Source organism: Pleurodeles waltl, chromosome 5, assembly GCF_031143425.1.
Source record: "Pleurodeles waltl isolate 20211129_DDA chromosome 5, aPleWal1.hap1.20221129, whole genome shotgun sequence".
Lineage (NCBI taxonomy): Eukaryota > Metazoa > Chordata > Amphibia > Caudata > Salamandridae > Pleurodeles > Pleurodeles waltl.
Window position 1 is genome coordinate 319,453,843 of NC_090444.1, and position 20,880 is coordinate 319,474,722.

The following is a 20,880-nucleotide window of genomic DNA, read 5'->3' on the forward strand; positions in this document are numbered from 1 at the left end:
TAGCATACCCACAATTGTATCACCACACTAATATTAACCAATGTATTTAGATACAATTTTCTTTTGTCTGACTCAAATTGCATTATAAGAAAGCTACATTAGAATACATAGGTAATTGTTCCCAATAATCGGGCAACCAAGACATTGTTGAAGGTTATTGAGTCCAACATTTATTTGTAATCAATACTATTGGAAAATGGGTTATTGGTAAGGGCAGGTAGGTACCTACACTTAGCAGTAGGCCACTAATCTCCACATAGGTCCAGTTAGGTCTCAGTAAATTAAACCCAGCTCAACCCTTGGTAGCTTGGCAATGAGCATCAAGGCTTAACTTAGGAGACAGAGTGTAAAGCATTCAAATATCAAAAAACAGTAATTAAATAAAACACAGGAAACAGTTTAAAAATCCAAAACCAATTTATAAAAATAGATTATATTTTTATCTTTAAAATGACACCAAAACGAATAAAATCGGATAAGGGGAACCGGAGATATGAATTTTTAAAGTTTTTTTTTTTTTTAGCGCTTAGAAACAAAAAGCGCCAATCGGGTCATCTGGTTGCACCTCGACCGGGGCAAAGTCAAAGTTTCAGTCCGACCGCGATGGAGCCCTGCTCGGCTACAGGCCGCGGGAGGCCTCGGTTAAAAGTTTATCTTCACACTTGGGGCCAGATGTACGAATTTCCAATATTGCGACTCGAAAATTGCGAGTCGGTGCGACTCGCAATTTCCGAGTCGCAATATCGGATGCAGAACAGTGTCTCAGACACCGTCTGCGACTCGCTATGGGGCCACAACGATCCACCTCATAAATATTAATGAGGTGGGTCGCATTTTGCGACCCCATAGCGAGTCCCTGCACTCACAGGGATGGTGGCCTGCTGAAGTCAGCAGACCTCCATGTCTGTGACTGCTTTTTAAATAAAGCAGTTTTTTATTTTATTTTGCAGCCCGTTTTCCTGAAAGGAAAGCGAGTTGCAAAATGAAAAAAATAACAAAACCATTTGGTTTCGTTTTTTCAGAGTAGGCATTGGTCCATTGGACCACTGCCTGCTCTGAAAAAACCTTTTTGGCAACATTCACAAAGGGGAAGGGGTCCCATGGGGACCCCTTCCCCTTTGTGAATGAGTTACCACCAGTGTGACACTGGTGGTAACTGCGAATTGCTTTGCGACCGCATTCACGGTCACAAAGCAATTCTGCATTGCGATGGGAGTCGCAAATAGGAAGGGAACACCCCTTCCTATTTGCGAGTCGCATTCACAATTTGCGAGTCGGTACTGACTCGCAAATTGTGAATGAGCATCGCATAAGGCTGTTTGCATAGCGCAAACTGTGATTTTCGCAGTTTGCACCATGCAAACGGCTTCCTACATCTGGCCCTTAGTTTCTTTTTCGAAGATTTTCTTCAGCGAGACGAACCTGCCAGTCCAATCCGACCTCCTGGAGCCCTTCTCCGGATACGCGTCGCGGGAATCCTCGGTGGAGATTTTTACCTTCGGACTTAGTCGTTTTTTCGAGGTGAAAATCCTTCGACCGGGGTAAACCTGGATCTTGAACCGACGTCCATGGAGCCCTCCTTGGATACGCTGGCTGGGAGGTCCCGGTCAACTTTTTACCTTCGGACTTAGTCTCTTTTTCAGAGATTTTCTTTACCGGGACGAACCAGCAAATCAGGCCGGGTCGTGGTTGAGGCAAGCTGGCTAGAGTTGCCGCAGCGGGTCGGTCCCTCTATGGAGCTTTTTTTCCAAAGTTCTCCAAAGTTCTCCAAACTTCTGGGGCTTCTGGGGCTTCTCCCAGATGTCCTTTTAAGGTTCTTTTGAGGTCCACAGCTATCCGCAAGGGTCCAGAAGTTCTGAGATGGTCCTTGGCGGTTGCAGACTACAACTCCCAGAATGCACCTGGCGCAAACTCCTTTGGTTGGTGCAGGGGACTCTGGTTAGCAATTTTTCACCTGTAGCAAACGGGGAGTCCCTCCTTGAACCAGTTGAAGCCAGGCAAAGTCCTTCTTGTGGTGAAGCCCAGGTGTGCAGCTGGTGCAGTCCTTCTGAGTGAAGGTTCCAGGTGCAGGCCAGGGGTCCAGCAGGGCAGTCCTTCTTCTGTAGTTCTTCCTTGTTGGATGTGGTAGGGAACTGAGGTGTGGTTGCAGGTCTGTCAGTTTTATCTTTGCTCCTGGGTGAAAAGCAGGGGGGTCCTGGTTCTCCAATCAGGTGCAGGGTCCTTCCCCCTGTGATGACCACTTCCTGGGAAGTGTGGCAAAAATAAATCCCAGGAGGCAACATTCTCCAACAATCCATTGTGGCTGAATCTGATTTTTGGAGGTTACATCTGCCTGAGCCCACCCACTGTTGTGGCTAAAAATCATAAACACACCCCTCTCCTGCCCTCTCCTAATCTAATCAAGGGGGCACCTAGTTGTTTGGGGTTGGAGGATGTGGGGGTGTTGCTGGTTGCTCCAAATGTCCTTCTCTGCCTTTGAAGACCAGTTTGGCAGCCCTCCCCCTTCCTGCCTCACCATCTGCTGAGGGGAGATTCCCTACCACAGGCACATTCCTTTGTGTGAAGCCAGGCCACTTCACACCTCATCAAGTCAGCCTGGCCAGGCTGCTAGAGGCTGGCCAATCAGAGCCCAGCAGCAAAAACAATGCAGGGCTGAAACTGGCAACTTTTCAGGTAAAGTTTAAAACTCTTTACCCGAACAAGTTATATTAAATCCAACAACTGGAAGTTGTGGGATTTATTATAACAATCAATTTGATACCAAACTCTTGATATCCATCCTTTAAGGGGACTCTACATTAAAATAAAGTCTCCCCATTCTAGCCTATAAAGGCCATTTACTACAATGAGGGAAAAACGAATTTGGCTGTTTTTACCTCACCAGGGCTTATAAAACTATTTTTATAAGGCCCCTGCTTATAGTTACATGACACCCAGCCCTAGGGGCACGTAGGGCACACCTTAAGGGTGACATATATGTAAAAATAAGGTAGTTTAAGTCTTTGGAACTACTTTTAATTCCAAAGTCGAATTTGCATATAACTTTAATTTAAAAGCAGCCAGCAAGGCAGGCCTGCCTTTAAAATGACACTGGGCACCTCAGTAGTGCACATATGGGTGCACTACCTATGCTGTGGTCCCTAACCCTACATGCCCTACCATATACTAGGGACTTATAGGTAGGTTCACTTAGCCAATTACAATTAGCCTAATTTGCATAACCATTTTACACAGAGCACAGTCCCTGGGACTGGTTAGGAGTACCCAGGGCACCATCAGAGTCAGAAAAACACCAGCAAAAAGTGGAAAATGGGGGCAAGAAGTTAGGGGGCCTCTGCAATCAGCCCTGTGTTCTCACAAATACTTTCTGCAAGTTTGCAATATGTAGGTTAGTCAGCAGATGTGGAATGTTACATCATACAATCCTCCTCAGAAGTGTATAATAAGTCCTTGACACACTCCTTACATCCAGACAAATGGCCATCTGGAGTAAAGTACATAATGGAATGGCATGAAATATGGTGCCCTAAATGCTGGTTCAGGCATTTTCTACTGTTTAACAAGTAGAGATCCCCACTTCAATGGAGCAGATGTGCAGGGTGAAACTAGGTGACAATGATTTCTTCATTTGTACTGATGGTGGCCTACATGTCCAGGAGGTAATGACTCTTAGGGATCGCATGATCACTCCTGGTGCCCTAAATCACAGTTTTTAAATGGCAACCTAAGTGAGACATTCTATGTGTTTAGTCAATTTAGATAACTTTAAAAAAATACTTAATTTTCCTTTCACCTCAAATGTCTCTTTTTTCCAGGAATTAGAAGATGCAGCCATTTTTGTGCTTCAATATGAAGTGAAAGTAGGCATACAAATAGAGAATACACGGTGGAACTAACTAAAGTAGCAGAAAAAACTACATTTTGGAGTCTGGTCTTCTAAATAAAAATATATAGTATGAAACACTACCATTGCTGTTATTGGCATCACTGTTAAATGTTTTTATACTATTTTCTTACTTATTCAAATATAACAAAGAAACCTGCTAAAATTGTGTCATATGTCTATCACTGTTACATAACTCAGCCACCTTGTATGATAAAAGAATTCAAAATTAAATCTGATAGAACATTGAAATTAAGCAGGACAGGCTTTAACAGATTGCCTCATCAATTAGGTTGTAATTGTTATTTTTGACTGAATATTTTAGCCCTGATAAGAACATGACCTTAGACACTCCTCTGACCATGAAATACATTTTGACAAAAAACAAAAACTGTCAGAGGTTGATGAATTAGCTCATTATTGCTTGGAATGCTGATATATGCATTAAATAGTATGTTTGTTTTAAATATTGTAATTATCTCCAGTACGGTGAGGACTTCACTGCCAATTTCACTGACATTCAATGACATTCACTGACTAGTACCAATGCAGAAAAGTGTACGTTAACATGGAGATCCCAGGGAATTGAAATCAGGTTTTTTAGCTTGTCTGATTTTTTAATATTATTATAGTTTTTTTTTTTTTTTCTGTGCCCTTTATCTTAATTGAATAATACTTTTGAGCAACTTTACTACTGTTGGCTACTTACAAAATCCAAGTGTAAAGTTACTCAAGAATATAAGAGCAGATGTGTATGCTACCTTTGTGAATAGCCCCAACCATTTGTAGAAAGCCACAGGCCCTTCAATTTGGTTAAGACATATAAGTTACGATTTTGGAGAGAAGTTACAGATTTTGTGTATGGTGAAAAAGTTGTAATTCAAAAGCCCAAAATTGGGAATAGCATGAACCAGAAGACTAGAAATGAGTATGCAGAGAGTCTGTGAAAGGTACAGTGTGCTTGGGTTAGTCAACTTTACTGAAAATGTTGCACATTTGCAAATGCAGACATAGTCATGACATTCTAGTCTATCTTTGACATGAATGTAAGAGTAGGGAAGCTTTTCCATTTTTCTTAATAAAAATAAATCATAAATGTATCATCAGTTTAAGGTAAAATGGTACCAATTTGACTTAATAGATTGTTTTATTTAGTGTATACATACCCTTTCACCAATTCCACTACAATAAAATCATTGCCATCGCCGCTGTTATAAAGGATGAGACCATCTGGTGATATCGTCTTGAACTGGAAGAAAAGGTGCATGGATGTGTAGGCTTGAAGTGTGGACAATGCAACATAGCTTGCTTTTGTCTTAAATGTGACTGGGTCAGCTATGATATTACGGAACCCAAAGCGGGCATTGAGTTCGCAATAGTCTATGTCACCATTTTTACACAAGTCAATGTATGGCATGCCATTGAATGTTAAGCTCTGTAGATGGCCAATGAAATTGGAAGGGACAGCAGACAGATATCGACGCTCTGTTATTATTCCAGACTCAATGTTATGGAACTCCAGTCTTGTATGATCACCTGCCATTTGACCTAAAAAACAATAAGAAGTATAGCATGTCAGTGAATTATAATTTAGCAACTTGCAATCTAGAAACAAATTTATGTATTTTATTTTCACATAGTGGACCAAAAAAGAAAGCAAAATGAATGACCCAATTATAATAGCTAAGGAAAATACGTTAATTTAGGATGTTTCTTCCCTTCCTAGTTTGTGTGTTCAGTTCATTGTTTATACTATTGTTAGTGATAATGAAAATGTGTGCTGGGGATTTCACCATCCATGTAATATAGAAAAAAAAAAACACCTTCTCTCAGTTTATATTACTAAAACGTGAAACTATTTAGGATCTCTACATTCTAGGAAGAATTATTCCAGTTTTCTGGAACAGCACGTATTTGTTAAACATGATCATCCAAATTGTAGTTTTGTTAAGTGTCAACAACAGTCATTTTAACAAGCATACAGCCTTTCAGTTGAAAAGGATCACCATATCAAAAATAGAGGTTGCCAATGATTGCTGTCTATGTGTCCTAGTTTGACAAAAAAACCTGTGTTGCAAGATGTACTCAATTGTTTCATTAATATTACTGAATAATCGTTGACAATGATTCAAGTGTTGTGTGGCACCATCTCCGCTGACATAAAGATAATGAGCAATTACAAAAGTGGAATCAGTGAAAGCATCCCATGAGCATATATCTCATAGTGAAAAAGGAACATTGAGAGCTAGAGATACAAAGATTTTGAGTCAGGTTTGTGTTACCTTTTAAACAAAAACCCAATGCAAAGTGTTAGGATTAAAATCCAATGCAAACCACAATTTTTGTTGGATTAAAATAATAAAAGAAGCAAAGGTGTGAAGTGTACTATCTTGTATTATTTTGCAGCAAGGGAGTATTACACGGATGGGGCATGGACAATCCCATGCAACCACCCATGATTTTGTGACAACTCTTATGTACAAAGAACTGTAGACAAGGATTTGCACAAAAATCCTGCAACTACCTGACCCATGTGCATTGGGGAGAAATATTTTAATTTTGCCTTATTTTTCCCTCTTTACATTTGGGCTGCATTTTATAGCACACAAATGCCTAAAGTCTATTTTTTGTACAGGAAGGGACCTCTTCCTGCACAAATACTATGGTTACCAATAATGCAGATTCCCTTGCACTTTGACACAATTGTGCATGATTTCATGCATGGCATCTTAACATGTTCAGGTGCCGGGAAAGAGAAGAACAGCAATACATCTTAGTAGACATTGTGCTGTTCTGCTCTCTCTCTCAGTCATGCAATGATGCACAGTAACTTTACTTATGGCTCTGCATTGCATGATTTCTTTGTAAATCTAAGACTGTGTTTTTTAGTGCAATAAACATGTCACTTCTATGTTCATCTCACAAGATCTGAGATAGCTTTCGAATTTTGAGTAAAGACCCAAATAATAAAGCTGTTTGAGGCATAACCAATGACTTGAAAACGGAAGAAGAGATCAAAGTTAATCAATTTCTCTCTAAATTTTAAACGTATGTTGCTCATACCATGAATAATATAGATTTTGTCTTCTGCAAACACGAACGTGGGATCGTTTGAGGACTACAGAATAGAGTGTAGACGAGACATGGCATAACATTTTGTGTTGAATTGCTTCTTTACGGTGGTTTCATAAATTTTTACATGATTGGTTACCTCTAGTGTGTGGCATATCAGTTCATTGAAAAATGATACAATGCCAAAGACATTAGAAACCTCTGCTATTATGCTAGGACATTTTTTCGCAATAACCCTAGCATTCTTTGTATTTTCGGATTAATCAGCCAACCTAACTCTGTGTAGATGGGCTAAGATCATGGTGCAGGTGTTAATTTATAAAAATAAAAATAGCTATTTTCACTTCTCTTCATTGTGTTCACTACTGCAAATTCTTGCATAAATATTCTCAGGGTTATATTTCATTACCTATAGATTTGCACACATACCTGCCTTCGATGGCACTGTTTCGTTTTATTTATGACTGAATAACCCCATATCTGTCCCTGAAATGGTTCTCCCTTTTTTTCTGAGAATGATGTTAAAAATATTTAGAAAGAGTGTGTATATTCAAATTTCTTTCGTGTGAAATGAAATAATAACAATTACATCACAACATAACATTTCTACTGTGTCTGTCTCACATTGGTCTGTGCCCAGCACCATGATTCAGAAACCTCTTATGAAGTTCTGTTGTGTGATCAGCTAAGGCCGGACTGGGGAACCAAAGCAAGTCCAGGCAAACATGCTTAAACCAGCCCCATCTATTTGTCTTCTCATGCTATCACTCTTTCCATCCATCCATCCATCCTCTTTCCCTCTCGCTTCCCTCTCTGATCACTTTCTCTCTGCTCTCCTCCCTCCCTCTCTTTCTCTCTCTTGACGCTTCCCCCTGACTACTGCAATTGACCTCGCGAGCTGGGGACAGCGCCAGAAGCACCAGGATCCGGCCGACAATGCTACATTTTAGGGATTTTTCCGTTTAAATAAAACACACATTAATAGGAATGTTGAGCGAAAACAGTAGCCGACTGTTCCTTTGAAGTTATTACTAAAATCGTTTCAGGCCACAAAGTGAATTGAAGCATCCTACTGCGTAGTTGTATTCTTCTGCAAATGTATGAGGATTTTATATCATACTTTCTTCAGCCAGCTCATTTCAAATACTTATCTTAGTAAGAGAACATTTTGAAATCTCCCTTACATACTAATGAATTTCCTGAATCCTAAAATATGAATGCACACTCCGGGATACTGTTCTTTAAATGTAGCCATCACCTCATTAGTTACAGTTTCAGTGTTTTCCATTCTCTATTTTGTCAATTGATTCTGCACTTTAAAGGAGGAACGGCTTCAACAAATGCTGTGTTCGCACGGCGCCCCCTTGTGGAAAATTCGATGTAGCAAGTAATGCAACAGAAAATCATTCATAACGCGTCCTGGAGAAAGTAAGCTCATCATAGGCTACTTGTTGTTGCCTTTCCCCTTAATTAGCATCTTTCTATCCCTTTTGAAATAAGTATACTAGGGATCTACATTTAGAGCTATTTCACCATAAAGGTGTTTTTACTTTGAAGAGATAAAACACTTCTCCAGACATTTATTTTTTAGAAATAGTTTGATACAAATACGAGCAAAAAAATTCTCTTTTATGTTCAATAGCCCGATACAAAGTTCCTTGATAGCCCTTCAGGAGGATCTTAATGAAAGTGGTGGACATAATTTACCATCTCGAGCATGATGAAGCAAAACCGTGACCCATTCTGCTTGTTTCCATTGGTTTTGCATCCACCTATCCAGGATTAATGAACAGGCAACATGTCACCAGAGAGCCATGTATCCCAAGACTTGTTCGAAGGAATGTGAGAAGCCAAGCACACGTGTTGTGCCCAGCGCTGTCAAGGGCCGAACCATGTAATGACCTCAATGGTAATTGAATGCAATTTCCACACTACGGGGTCCGGTACATGACATCTGTCTTCCATAGTGCCCACAAGGACCCTGCAGGCTTGCACTGCACACAGGCCAGGCTGCTGAGGAAGTTGCTGCCAAGAGCACTGTCAAGAATCCAGTCAATTAAATAAACTCTGCACTTTTCATGACGGCAATTACACTTAGACAGCACCTTACAATGCATCTAATAATGATAGGGTTTTATTTTCATGTATCCACCTGTGGAGCAACCCTAATTGTCATCACAAATTGAACTTTGACTGTCCTAAAATTCACCTTAAAATTTCACTCACCGTAATCTTCAGTCTTGCCCAATATCTGGCTCCCATTAAGAGCACTGCAAAGATCATGGGGTATTTTATTTCCAAACTGATGGACATACCAGTGAGCATCAAGCTTAATTTATAAAGAGACACACAATGAGGAACTGAAACACTCTCCTACCCATGCTTTTAGTGGTAGAAGATGAATATTGCCCTGGTTATGATACATGTTCGTTAGCATTTGTAAAGCACACATTATGACTGTATGGCATATCAACCCAGTTTTATCTGATAGGAACAGAATGCTCCTGGTTAAAGCTTCAACAGGAAGAGCAAATGCTGGGTTTTTAAACTGTTACTGACTTGAGGAGGCCACCGATTCAAGAATTACTCTTCACTAAAACGCCAAGAGACCCTCCTTGGAGAAGGAAGGCTGCACTTTAAAAGTGTGCAGATAGGATATATGGGCTTTAATAGGAAATTGCTATTTGAGTTTTAGCCTCTTACTTTTTCCCTTGGCGTGAAAAGCAAAATTTGAAGAAAGGCAAGGACTTGAAAGGGTCAAGAGAGAATACTTTCAACATGAAGCTATGGCTTCTACCTTTTTTTCAAAGGACAAGCTCTATGTGGAGCAATACATGGCACTGAGGTGGCAGCCTTATGCAACAACACATGAAGTTGTGTTATATAAATGTCTAGCACAGAGTCACCAAAAGGTGTCTTCGCAAAGCACATCAGGGCTCAAAGGACAATCATATGTAATGGACATGCTGTTATAGCACTAATTCTTCCATGAGAAGATCCATGCCCTTCAGCCCTTTGGATACTTTATGAGGTGGCCTGGTTTCCAGAGCAGAGTGCAATGTTTATGCAGTTCCGGAGTCCTCCAACTTGGTCGTTGAAGGATTTACCTTCCTACCAGAGAAAAGTACACTGGAAAATATGAGCTTACCTATCTCTTGCCAGAAAAGTGGTGGGTCTGAGACTCGGAATGTTAACCTTTGCTGCTTGCTTTACAGACGTTGTCTGTGAGGCCTGGAGTGCTAACTATAGCAGCCCGCCGCTGCTTTTACTTTGCATCACAGCAGTGACATCACGGCCCGCCTTACAAATTTGCATGATATGGGGCACAGGCAGAGTGGTACCAATCCTTGCATCTCCAAGCCCTACGTAGAGCTTGGAAAGTATACTGACAGGACCACACCAGCCAAACAGATGTTCCATCTGATGGGAATATATTTGGCAGAAGACTGCCAGGTGGTTGGACTCCCAGTTGTGGTTGAAGCCAGTGAGTTGACGGCAACCATGGTATCCACCTTTAGCTGGATTTCCACTACCACTCCTAGGGACACAGATGGTATGACTATAAAACAGACAGATATTAATGCAGGCATCACATATCGGCCTGCCTGTGTAAAATACTGTTCTGCTAGGAACCTACCTAAGAGAATCCTAAGTGTCACTGGTGACAAACAGTAATGGTCGTGAACAAAAGACAACAAAACTTAATGAAACCTGTGTTGAAAGTGCAGGGTGAGAACATGATTTGCAATAGCATAGATTACCCTTGTGCAACTACAAAACAGGTTGAGTGCATAAATATATATATTTTTTTAATTCATTTTTAATGTCTTGAAAATATTTACTAATACACATTGAACTCTAAGTGACTCCTGCATGCATAGAAAAGGCTATTAATACACTTAACTCTGAATAGAATCGATAAGTGTGGTAATAAACTGAATTAACAACCTGAATATTGCTCTTACTGGAAACAGTTTCCCCACATACAATAGAGAATAACATCTTCTCATCCAAATGAGAGTTATTGCTATCTACAGAACTTAGAATTTGTAGTAAATGTACTTGCTACAACCTGTAAACAAACACACTGTAAACTCTGAAAGTAGGGAAACGTTGTGCATGTTACCTGTCACAGCTTGCTGGTCGTCAACCATGAGTTTTAAACTCTTTCCACGCCGAACCACACGCACTGTGTGCCACTCATTATCATTGAGGTTATAGCCATCAAACAGTATCTCTGGGCCTTTGCCTGTAGAATATGCCAAACAGTCATTAACAGATCTTTACATTAAATACACAAGTGAACCTCAGAAAGAATGAGATAAATGAGCCTTGGTTACCGTGTAACTTCAATGGTCACAAAAAACAATGAATACCGGTATTTCAGGGAAACAATGAGTTGTAAATATTGACTCTGAATGGCCATTTTTTTGTTAAATCAAGTTACTTTAACTCTACATTGCCCAAAGATACTTGAGATAGGCCCAAAATGTATTCCCCATCACTCTCTGCTAGTGTGACCCAGACCCTGCTCTCCTTCTACAGCACCTCAAAAACACATAGGTAAGATGTTAAATAAGAAGACAAAATATATGATGGTGTTATCTCCATATGTTTTTCAACGCCCCGAAGTCGTTTTGTTTTGGAAAGAAGTTGGGAATAGGGAAAGAAGTTGGGAATAGGGGTATTTAAATGTGTGCTCAATTGTACTCAATGGCAGACTTACTTCTGGGCAGCGTTCAAGGTTGCTTGAGTCAAATATTACTACCAATTAAGTGGATGGGTTGATATATTAATTACTATTGCTTTGCGAGGTGTGAATTCCAACTAGAAGTCAGATGACTGAATTATGGTAAATTCTTGATTCAATATGGTTTGTTTTAACAAAGGACTCGATCATTATAAACAATTCTCCACACTTGACTGTCAAACACAATAGCACGTGGCTTCTATTTGCATATAGCTTATCTAAATATGTTGATGTATCATCCGATGAGGTTGATGTTTCTGAATCTCCTTGGGTCATAGTTCTAATTCTTCCTATATACATTTGCCTTTCATATTTCTTTTTTTTACTTATCTCAATTAATTTTATATCAGTTTCATACTGTCCTTTAACTCCAACCTATACTTTATATCGTTTCTACAATCAAATCATCTTCTATCTTATATTAATTTATTTCTCCCTGCGATCAGGTTTTATTTGCTCATGTCTTTCTGTTTCATTTTCTTATTTCCTTCTTCCCCCCTCCTTCTTTCTTATTTCCCTTCCTTCTTTTATCTTCTTCTTAGACCTTCCTCTTTCCACCTCTTCTTTTCTCTCCTTATACTAAAAAAAAAAAAAAAAACTTCGATTTAAAAAACGTGCCTGTTTTCATGGTAAAAGATATACAAGTATGTTACAAATTTCATACCATAGTTTTAAACGTTCTTTGTATTAATTTAGGTTACAATTCTCTTTATGGATTTGACTGCATTTTACAGGCTTCTGACAATATGTTAATTTTTACTATAAAAGGAAAAGCAAACCTAATGACAAGTGGATTCGTCGGGGACGTAGTTAGATTGAAGTACCACCCAGTATAATTATATTAAAGGAAGTTTGGAAAGTGATTTTCTAAAGAGCTTAATACCAGTGACAAAACTTTTCGGCATATTTGATTTTATTCAAATTGAGGTCACTGTAAATGTATAAGCTGAATATAGCTTTTTGGAAACCGTCGATGTTGTAATGAGGTCAATTTACCAAATCGTTGAGGAGAATGTAGGAAAGGGGTGTATTTTCTGCAAGTGTGTGTTAGTGGTGGAGTTATTTTTTGTTGTGCCGTAGTAGCCAGGAGAAACAGGGAAGCTTTAGTGAAAAGGAATGAAGTTTCCAAATCTCAATGCACAAAGCATAATATAACAAGCAGCCCCACCAAGCGGTGGCCACTGAATGACATCCTACGGCAGGAAATGGCGTGATGAAAGGTGCGATCCTGCACTTTTCCAAAAAGAGGTGTAGAGCTGGTGACCGCAGGAGGTAGGACATGCTGCCCAATGTGGTGTATAGTGCCTGGATGGGAAAGAAGTACCAGAGGTGGGATGAGCCAGCTGAGGTAGTGTAATGGGTGAGGGCCAGGATCGGGGGGGCCCGACTGGCTGGAACATTCAATGCTGTGAGGTGGGATGTTCAGAGCCAGGAGATGAGTGGACTGCAGCAGAGAACTGCTAGCTCCCCAGCTCCACTGATCATTCTCTCACTGTAATGAGAACCGTTTCCCTGCACCCTCATGCACTGCAACCCTCCCCCTAAAACCACATTTTTTTGTTGTTTAACTTTGGGAAATTCACCCTTTGCAAAAGCTCCAGAACTAAAAATGTAGCATTGTGACTCTGTGGACTTTACATTTTTGCTCACAAGATCAGTCAATTCACAAACATCATTTGTACATGTACTAAATGTGACATATGTGTGTAAGTTGGAGAGAGCAAATGCATCTTGCCATTTTGCAATCTTAGCACTCGAGGCCATGCGGGGGTTTGGCAGCCACGGATTAAACAGCATCCCTCAATGACAAAGAATTGCAATAGTAAAGTAGGACTATCACACCACCCGTTCCCCTGTGGCAGTCCTGACCAGTACAGAGATGCAGCAGGCCTAGAACTATACAGGGAGGGGACACAAATGTCCACTCCCGGCAATGGCAACCCTGCGCCTTATGGTTAGGGGATTTCTAAAGCACTGTTGACCACTTACTGGGGCCTCAGAGTTTTTCACTTACAACAACATATATGAGGGGGGTGGGCAGAACATTCTTTTCTATGTCTTAAAGGTTAAAAATGTATTTTTTTACTTGTAGCCACATGTTTTTTTAGGTGAGAGTTTGATGACATCAGAGGGGGGCTTCTACAATATCTATGTGCCTTTTGGGTGCAGATGTAAAACAGAAGAACTGATGATGCTTTGTTCTGTATTGAAGACTGGGCAAATGAAATCACTGCATCTGCGCTCGCTGACCCGTCTTCCTGCGGCAGCGCCTCTTAATTGTTGATTAAGACCTGGGAGCTTAATAAATGTGTTTGCACATTTATCGTTTTTAGTTTGCGTCCCACAGATGTGCAAGGCACATTTTGTGAAACATGTTCATTGTGTATTATTCCCAAACAATGAAATCATAATGTGCCCACGAAACAACTCTCTTTCAACAGAGCAACAGACAATTACCTTATATTTAGTTTTTCGGGGCATTCACTGTTTTAACAGAATCACATGTTTGGTATGTGGTGGACTTGTATGAGAGGGTACGAATCCATTGTTTGCATCTCCACCGGTGAGACATTACCTGATTGTATATTGAGAATAATCATATCATTGACCGTGGAGTTTGTATTGAAAAATACATTCGTTTTGTTAGACTGATAAAATATCCATCCCAAAGAAATAACACAACATCTCCAGGAGGATAGCAACGAAAAAAAAACTATATAATATGGAACTGAGGTTTCTCACTTTAACAAAGTGGCTTTAACAGTACTGGCACTTTACCCAAGGGTGAAAGGTATAATTACAATGACATAAATAGGCGCATTCAATGTACATTCTTACCACAGGGGGTCATGCCTATTACCTACACTTTTCTCTTTATGTATTTTACCTCAGTGTGACTTCACTAAGCAAAGACTGCTAGAGCTCAATTTGTCCTTTGAAGCATTAAAATATGAACAGTTAATGGGAACATTTTGTGGACCACATACACAGGTTAACACATGCCTTAGTCTATTTCAGTAGTGTGATTACCCCTTGCCAGCCATTATTTTCAGTGCTCACTGTAATTCCACCACTAAATAATACAGTTGAAAAGTTACATTTTTACTGAGTTATATTTTAAAGGGGGATAAAATCGAAATGATTAATATGACTCTCAAAGTTTAGCAAAACTTCACATTCAATGAGTACATGCATGCTTATGCTGCATGCTTACGATGGAATAAGAGGTATTCCTAGTATTTTCTCACCTCAGTGAATTGAGAAATAAACGGTGTGCTAGCTGGGCGTGGGCCCCATGCATTCTAGAGAGGCATGGATTGATGTTTCCTGCAATGACGTTGATCGTAATTTGTAGTGTTTTAGCAGGGAGCAGGGGGTGGGGTGTTGCAATTTCAACACCAAGTGAGAAATGTGAGAGACATGGTTTTATGTTTTTGAGGACGCCAGTGAGAGCTACCTCAGGGTGCGAGGTATAGGTACTTGAAATAACTGCTGAATTTCTATGATTTTGTATGAGTAAATTCAAAACCTAACTATAACGTCCCTGTAACCTTTCTTTTTTTCAAAGAATTTATGTTGTTTTTTAAACTAAAAGTATTTTTAATTATTATATGTTATTCCACCCAGCACTGCACACAGCTTTGGCAGAGCACAGCAGGGGTTCTCCACAGGGTCTTTCTCTCTGGGTGTGAGAATAGGTGTGAGATGATTTCTCTGGGTGTGAGACATGGTGTGAGAGTGTCTGTCTGAGCATGAGAGTAGGTGTGAGAGGATGTCTCTGGGTGTAGGAGTGGATTGTGCCACTTTGTAACTCTTTGCACTCCGTTATGCCTGTGCCAGGCATAATGTATGCAAAGGGGGCATTCCCCCATCAGGGGGATCGAAAAAATGGCTCAAAGAAATCTAAGCAATTTCTTTACATCATTTTTTTTCAGTATTTTTAATGCCTGCTCAGAGCAGGTGTTAAAAGGAGGCACACCATTGTTTACAATAGGCCTCAATGGGCTTTGCAGGATTAGTGTCAACATTTTTTATGCTAATCCTGCAAAGCTCCAAACTAGTGTAAAAAATGATGACACTAGTTTACCTAACTAACGCCATGGTGCACTGTATCTTAGGTATGCCGCATACATGGTGGAGGTAGAGGGGCTCTAAGAGGTGCATGAAACGTGGCGCTGTACTGGGTGCAGCGCCACTTTTCTTAAATCAGGCCATTGGATTTTAAGTTAATTTCTATGTTTTTTTTTATTCTAGTTTCCAACTATATTGTCCCTGTAAAGTTAGTTTTTTCCATTGTGTGTGTGTGTATATATATATACATATATATATATATACACATATATATATATATGTGTATGTGTATACACACACACACATATATATAATATACTAAAATATAATACATACATTCATATTATTATTATATATATGTATATATGCATATATATATTCCAACCATCCTTTTCAAAATACGCGTTGGTCTGCGCCCTGCATGGCAGACTGAAGCAGGGTCGCGAGCCCCCGTATTATTCTTTACTTCGTTCCTCCCAACAAGAAACACCTCAGTCACACGATGTCTCCTCTGAAATAATTTTATTGCGGCAAAACAAACACCCGCCTGATGCGTTTCGGGAGTCAAAGCTCCCTTGTTCACGGGTGAGCCGGCATCAATGTTATTTTGGGTTTCCCGCTGGGCCAGTGGGCAGAAACTGTGTTTTTGTGTTTCGGCCCGCAGACCAAGCGGGAAACTCATAATAGGGGCAGCAGGAGGGTTGCCACATAGGCGGTAACCCAACCACAGGAGTTTGGCAGGCAGCCTTTTCCGTCCGCCAAACTCATAATTAGGGCCTTAATCATATTGTACTAAAAAAAATAACTTGATAACCTGCAAAGCCACATACCTTCGGTTCCTTATGTACCTTAAATAAAAACAAAACTGGGCAGTAAAAAATTACCATATGAATACAGTTCTTTTAAAGAACCGTTGTTTACAAAAAATGCCCACTTCCAAGTGTGCTAGGTTGGAGAAGGCACTTAGGAACTGGAATGCCCTTCGACCTTGTATACAACCTGCTCACTAAATACAAGTTGTTTAAGCCAAACTAAAAGATCACCTATTAAACCCATCCTAAGATCTCTCACTGTGTTTGTCAATAAACTTACCTTGCTGCTGAAACAGACTTTCCACTATTACACTTCCACTGTACTGCTGCTATCATTTGAACAAACTGTAAGTTTCAGCACTACTAGGCACATTAGGTCTGATTTAGAAGATGCAGTAAAGGTGGTTAGGGTGGCAGACAGCTTTTCATCCACAACTCAGTCATTTCTAAGCATGCCAAATTTATAGTTCATCATCGGGCCTGAGGAGAAATCTATGGGTTTGTATGAACCACCGTCACAGCAGTTCATACAGAGCTACTTAAAAGTTTGGTATAGACACTTAAAACAAACTTTCAAATGTCTTTACTTTTCCAAAAACATACTCCCTTAGTGGGAGTTTGTGTTTGCAAAAGTACAACATAATGGTCCCAACAGCATGGGAGTTTTCTCCCATGGTGTGGGTGTCATGTTTTTATTTCACTGTATTAATGGCTGTGATAGACTGAGAAAAAAAGCCACCCGATTGCTGACTCTAAATAGAGTGGAGAGTCCAATGGCTTACCTCCGACAGCCCATAGTTCTCGGGCCAAAGGAGAAAAGATTAACGCCAAAAGAATAAATATAAGCTTAACAATGTAAATCTGGTGGTCCGTCTGACTAAAAATTCGGGTGGTGGGACTGAGAGTTTGGTGTACAATGTGCTGCTTTGCCATTGCCATGGAGTACCTTGTCCACCAAACTCTAAAGCAGGTCCAATTCTTATCAACATGCAGAGGTACATACTGTATAAGCTTTATGTTTTCTATGTATCCTAACCATATCCTAACCCTGTCCTCTTTCTTACAACTCTAATATATTATGAATGTATATATCTTATGTACCTTATAAATTTATTGCTGCTCTCTTCTTAAAATACTACCAACTACAACTGTATATATCCCTTAAATTCCCTATGGTTAGCATGATTGCACACACAAATGCACATAGGGCTCACATCTTCACTAATCCATTCATTAAGGCATTTGTCTTTTACTTGCAAGTGTGTGAGTTGACATCCTATAACCCTTTGTTGCAAAGTGCTTTGTCAATCTTCAGAGTTAAGGAGCACTATATAAAGATTTAAAAAACCTAAATAAAACAGGTTAAAAATGGTGAACTGAACTGTAAGAAAATGTCCCCATTAGTATTTTTATGTACTTTGAAGGAAACTATGGAATGCAATTGGAGTTTTGCTCAAGTGGATGCAGTTTTCCTCATACATAAAAAAAAATGATGAGCTCAGTTGAACCACGCTAGTCAAATTCAGAATCCAAAATAGGATCCACTGCATGGTTAAGCTCATTACATGTCCACTTTGAAATAGTCATATGGTTATGAAAAAGCTTCAGGTGAAAGAAAGCACAGCAGATGGCCTAAGCCATATGTGTGTCCACAATGCCTCTATGGGTGCTTTATTATGGTCACCATTTGTGTGAGGAAATGGCTTTGTGTAGGTTCGCCCCCACTTTTTAATCTATTTTTTGACTATTAGATACTGATGTAGTGTCTCTGTAGTGCAATGGACTCTGCTGTCCAGGCCTCAGTGCTTGTGCAGTAACCATTGAAAGGGCATATTTAATTGGTTTACCCCCAGTTGTCATACATTAACCTACTTATGAGACCCTAGTATATGGTGTCAGGGTACGGCAAACATTTAAGTTAAATGTCCCTTGTGGACTGCAGCACTGATCGTGCCACCATGAATGCAAGAAAGCAAAATGTGACTCCTAGCTGCCATTATTGGCTGTCAGAGCAGTTTTTAAACAGCTCAGTCCACTTTGCCATTTAAAGTAGTGGCAAAGCCAATCCTTCCTTTCTAATATAGGTAGGTCTAACAAGCCCCAAGGCAGAGTGCTGTAGAGTAAGAGTAGGATATATTGTTTTATGCATCATGATTGTAAACAGCCCACATTGTCATTTCTACTGTAGAAGGACTTGTAGCACTATTGGCAAGTACAAGTTTGCACGCTGACAACTCAGCATGTCCAGCTTCTAAATGGGACTACTAAATGTGATACTTCAATGTATCTATAGAATTATTATGTTGGAATGTGGATTATTGATGAGGGCAGGTAAGTACCTACACTTAGCAATAGGCCACTAACCCCCACTAGGTCCAGTAAGGTCTCAATAAATTAATCGCAGCTTAACCCTTGGTAGCTTGTCAATGAATAACAAGGCTTAATTTAGGAGACAGGTGTGCAAAGCATTTAAAAATCACAAAACAGTAAATACGTAAAACACAAAACACAATAAAATTCCAACACCAATGTATACACATGGATTATATTGTTATCTTTAAAATGGCACGAAAATGATTAAAATCAGATAAGGGGAACCGGAGATATGAATTTTTAAAGAATCAATGTTTTCTAGCGCATAGAAGCTAAACATGCCAATTTTTTCATCTGGTCGCACTGGACCGGGGCAAAATTAAAGTTTGAGGCCGACCGCGATGGAGCTTTGCTCGGCTACAGCAAGCGGGAGGCCTTGGTCAAAAGTTTACTTTCAGATTTAGCCTTTTTCTTGAAGATTTTCTCCAGCAGGTTGAAGTCACCAATCCGATGTCCCTGGAGCCCTCTTCCGATACGCATCGCAGGAGGCCTGGTGAAGAATTCTACCCTTGGACTTAGACGATTTTTCAGGATGGAAATCTTCATCCGGCCCAAAGCTGAATCTTGATCCGATGTCCCTGGATCATTCATCATATACACTGCGCAGGAAGTTGGGGTCAACTTTTTACATTCGGACTTTGTCACTTTTTTGGACGTAAGCCGGGATGACTCTTTATGGCGGGTCAGTCCCATTATGAAGCTTTTGACCAAAAGTTCTCCAATCTTCTCCTAACATCTGAATCTTTTTCCAGAAGGTCTTAGAAGGTTCTTTAGGAGTCCACAACTCATCACAAGGTTCCAGAAGCTCTGAGTTGCTCCTTGAGGGTTAGGACTCCAACTTCCAGAATGCACCTGGTTAAAATCCAAAAATGACCACTAGCCACTGGTCAGCTGGTTATTTACTTCAGGTTTTGATGCACGGGACTCTGGTTCCCTTTTTTTCACCTGCAGCAGGCAGGGAGTCCCTTCTTGAACCAGTTGAAGACAGGCAAAGTCCTTTTAGTGATGACGCCCAAGTGAGCAGTTGGTGCAGGCCTTCAAAGTGCAGTGTCCAGGTGTAAGTCAGGGTTCCAGCAGGACAGTCATTCTTCTTCTGATATTGTGCCTTATAGGGATCTGAGGTGTGGATGCAGCTCTCCATATATATCCTTGCTCCTGGGGTGGAAAGGGGGAGGGGGTGCTGTCAAATCACATGCAGGCCACTACCCCCTTGGATGACCACTTCCTGGGAAGTGTGGCAAACATCAATCCCAGGGTGCAACATTCCTTAAAAATCCAAAATGGCAGAAACTGAATTTTGGCGGTTAGATCTGGCTGAGCCCACCCACTGGTGTGGTTAAAAAACCTTAACACCCCACACCCCTCTTGCCCTCTCCTAATCTAATCAAGAGGGCACCTGGTTGTCTGGGTTTGCAGGAAACGCGGGAAGTCCTGAGCTGCTCCAAATGTCTTTCACTCTTTTGAAGACCAGTTTGGCTGCTCTCCCCATCCTGTTTCACCATCTGCTGAGGCAGATCTCCTCTCCCAGGCACTTCCTTTGTGTTCAGCCCAGGCCACTTCACACCTCATCAAGGCAGCCTGGCCAGGCTGCCAGTTGTTGGCCAATCAGAGAAGGGCACTACAGAGCTGAAGTGGATTACTTTCAGGTACAGTTTTAAAACTCTTTCCCTGAACTAGTTATATTAAATCTAACAATGGCAAGTTGTCAGATTTATTGTAACAATTAATTTAAAACCAAACTCGAAATATCTGGCTCCTATGGGGGCTTTATTCATTAAAAGAAACTGTCCCCATTTTAGCCTATGGAGCCCTTTCACTGGAGTGAGGGAAAAAACAAATGCGGCTATTTTACCTCACTAGGGCTTATAAAACAATTTTTACAAGGTCTATGCTTATAGTTATACTGCACCCACCCTGGG

At 40.4% G+C, this 20,880-nt stretch overlaps 1 protein-coding gene across 21 annotated transcripts in view; it reads right to left on the reverse strand.

Annotated features, from left to right (window-relative positions):
* The window catches only part of NRXN1 (neurexin 1), a 1,474,248-nt gene that overhangs the window by 539,526 nt on the left and 913,842 nt on the right, over positions 1–20,880 (reverse strand). For all 21 annotated transcript variants that reach the window (XM_069234058.1, XM_069234055.1, XM_069234049.1 and 18 more), the window contains 2 exons: positions 11,082–11,204; positions 5,050–5,431 (listed from right to left, as the gene is read on the reverse strand). In XM_069234058.1, the coding sequence (XP_069090159.1) occupies positions 5,050–5,431; positions 11,082–11,204 (505 nt within the window). The remainder of the gene's footprint in view (positions 1–5,049; positions 5,432–11,081; positions 11,205–20,880) is intronic.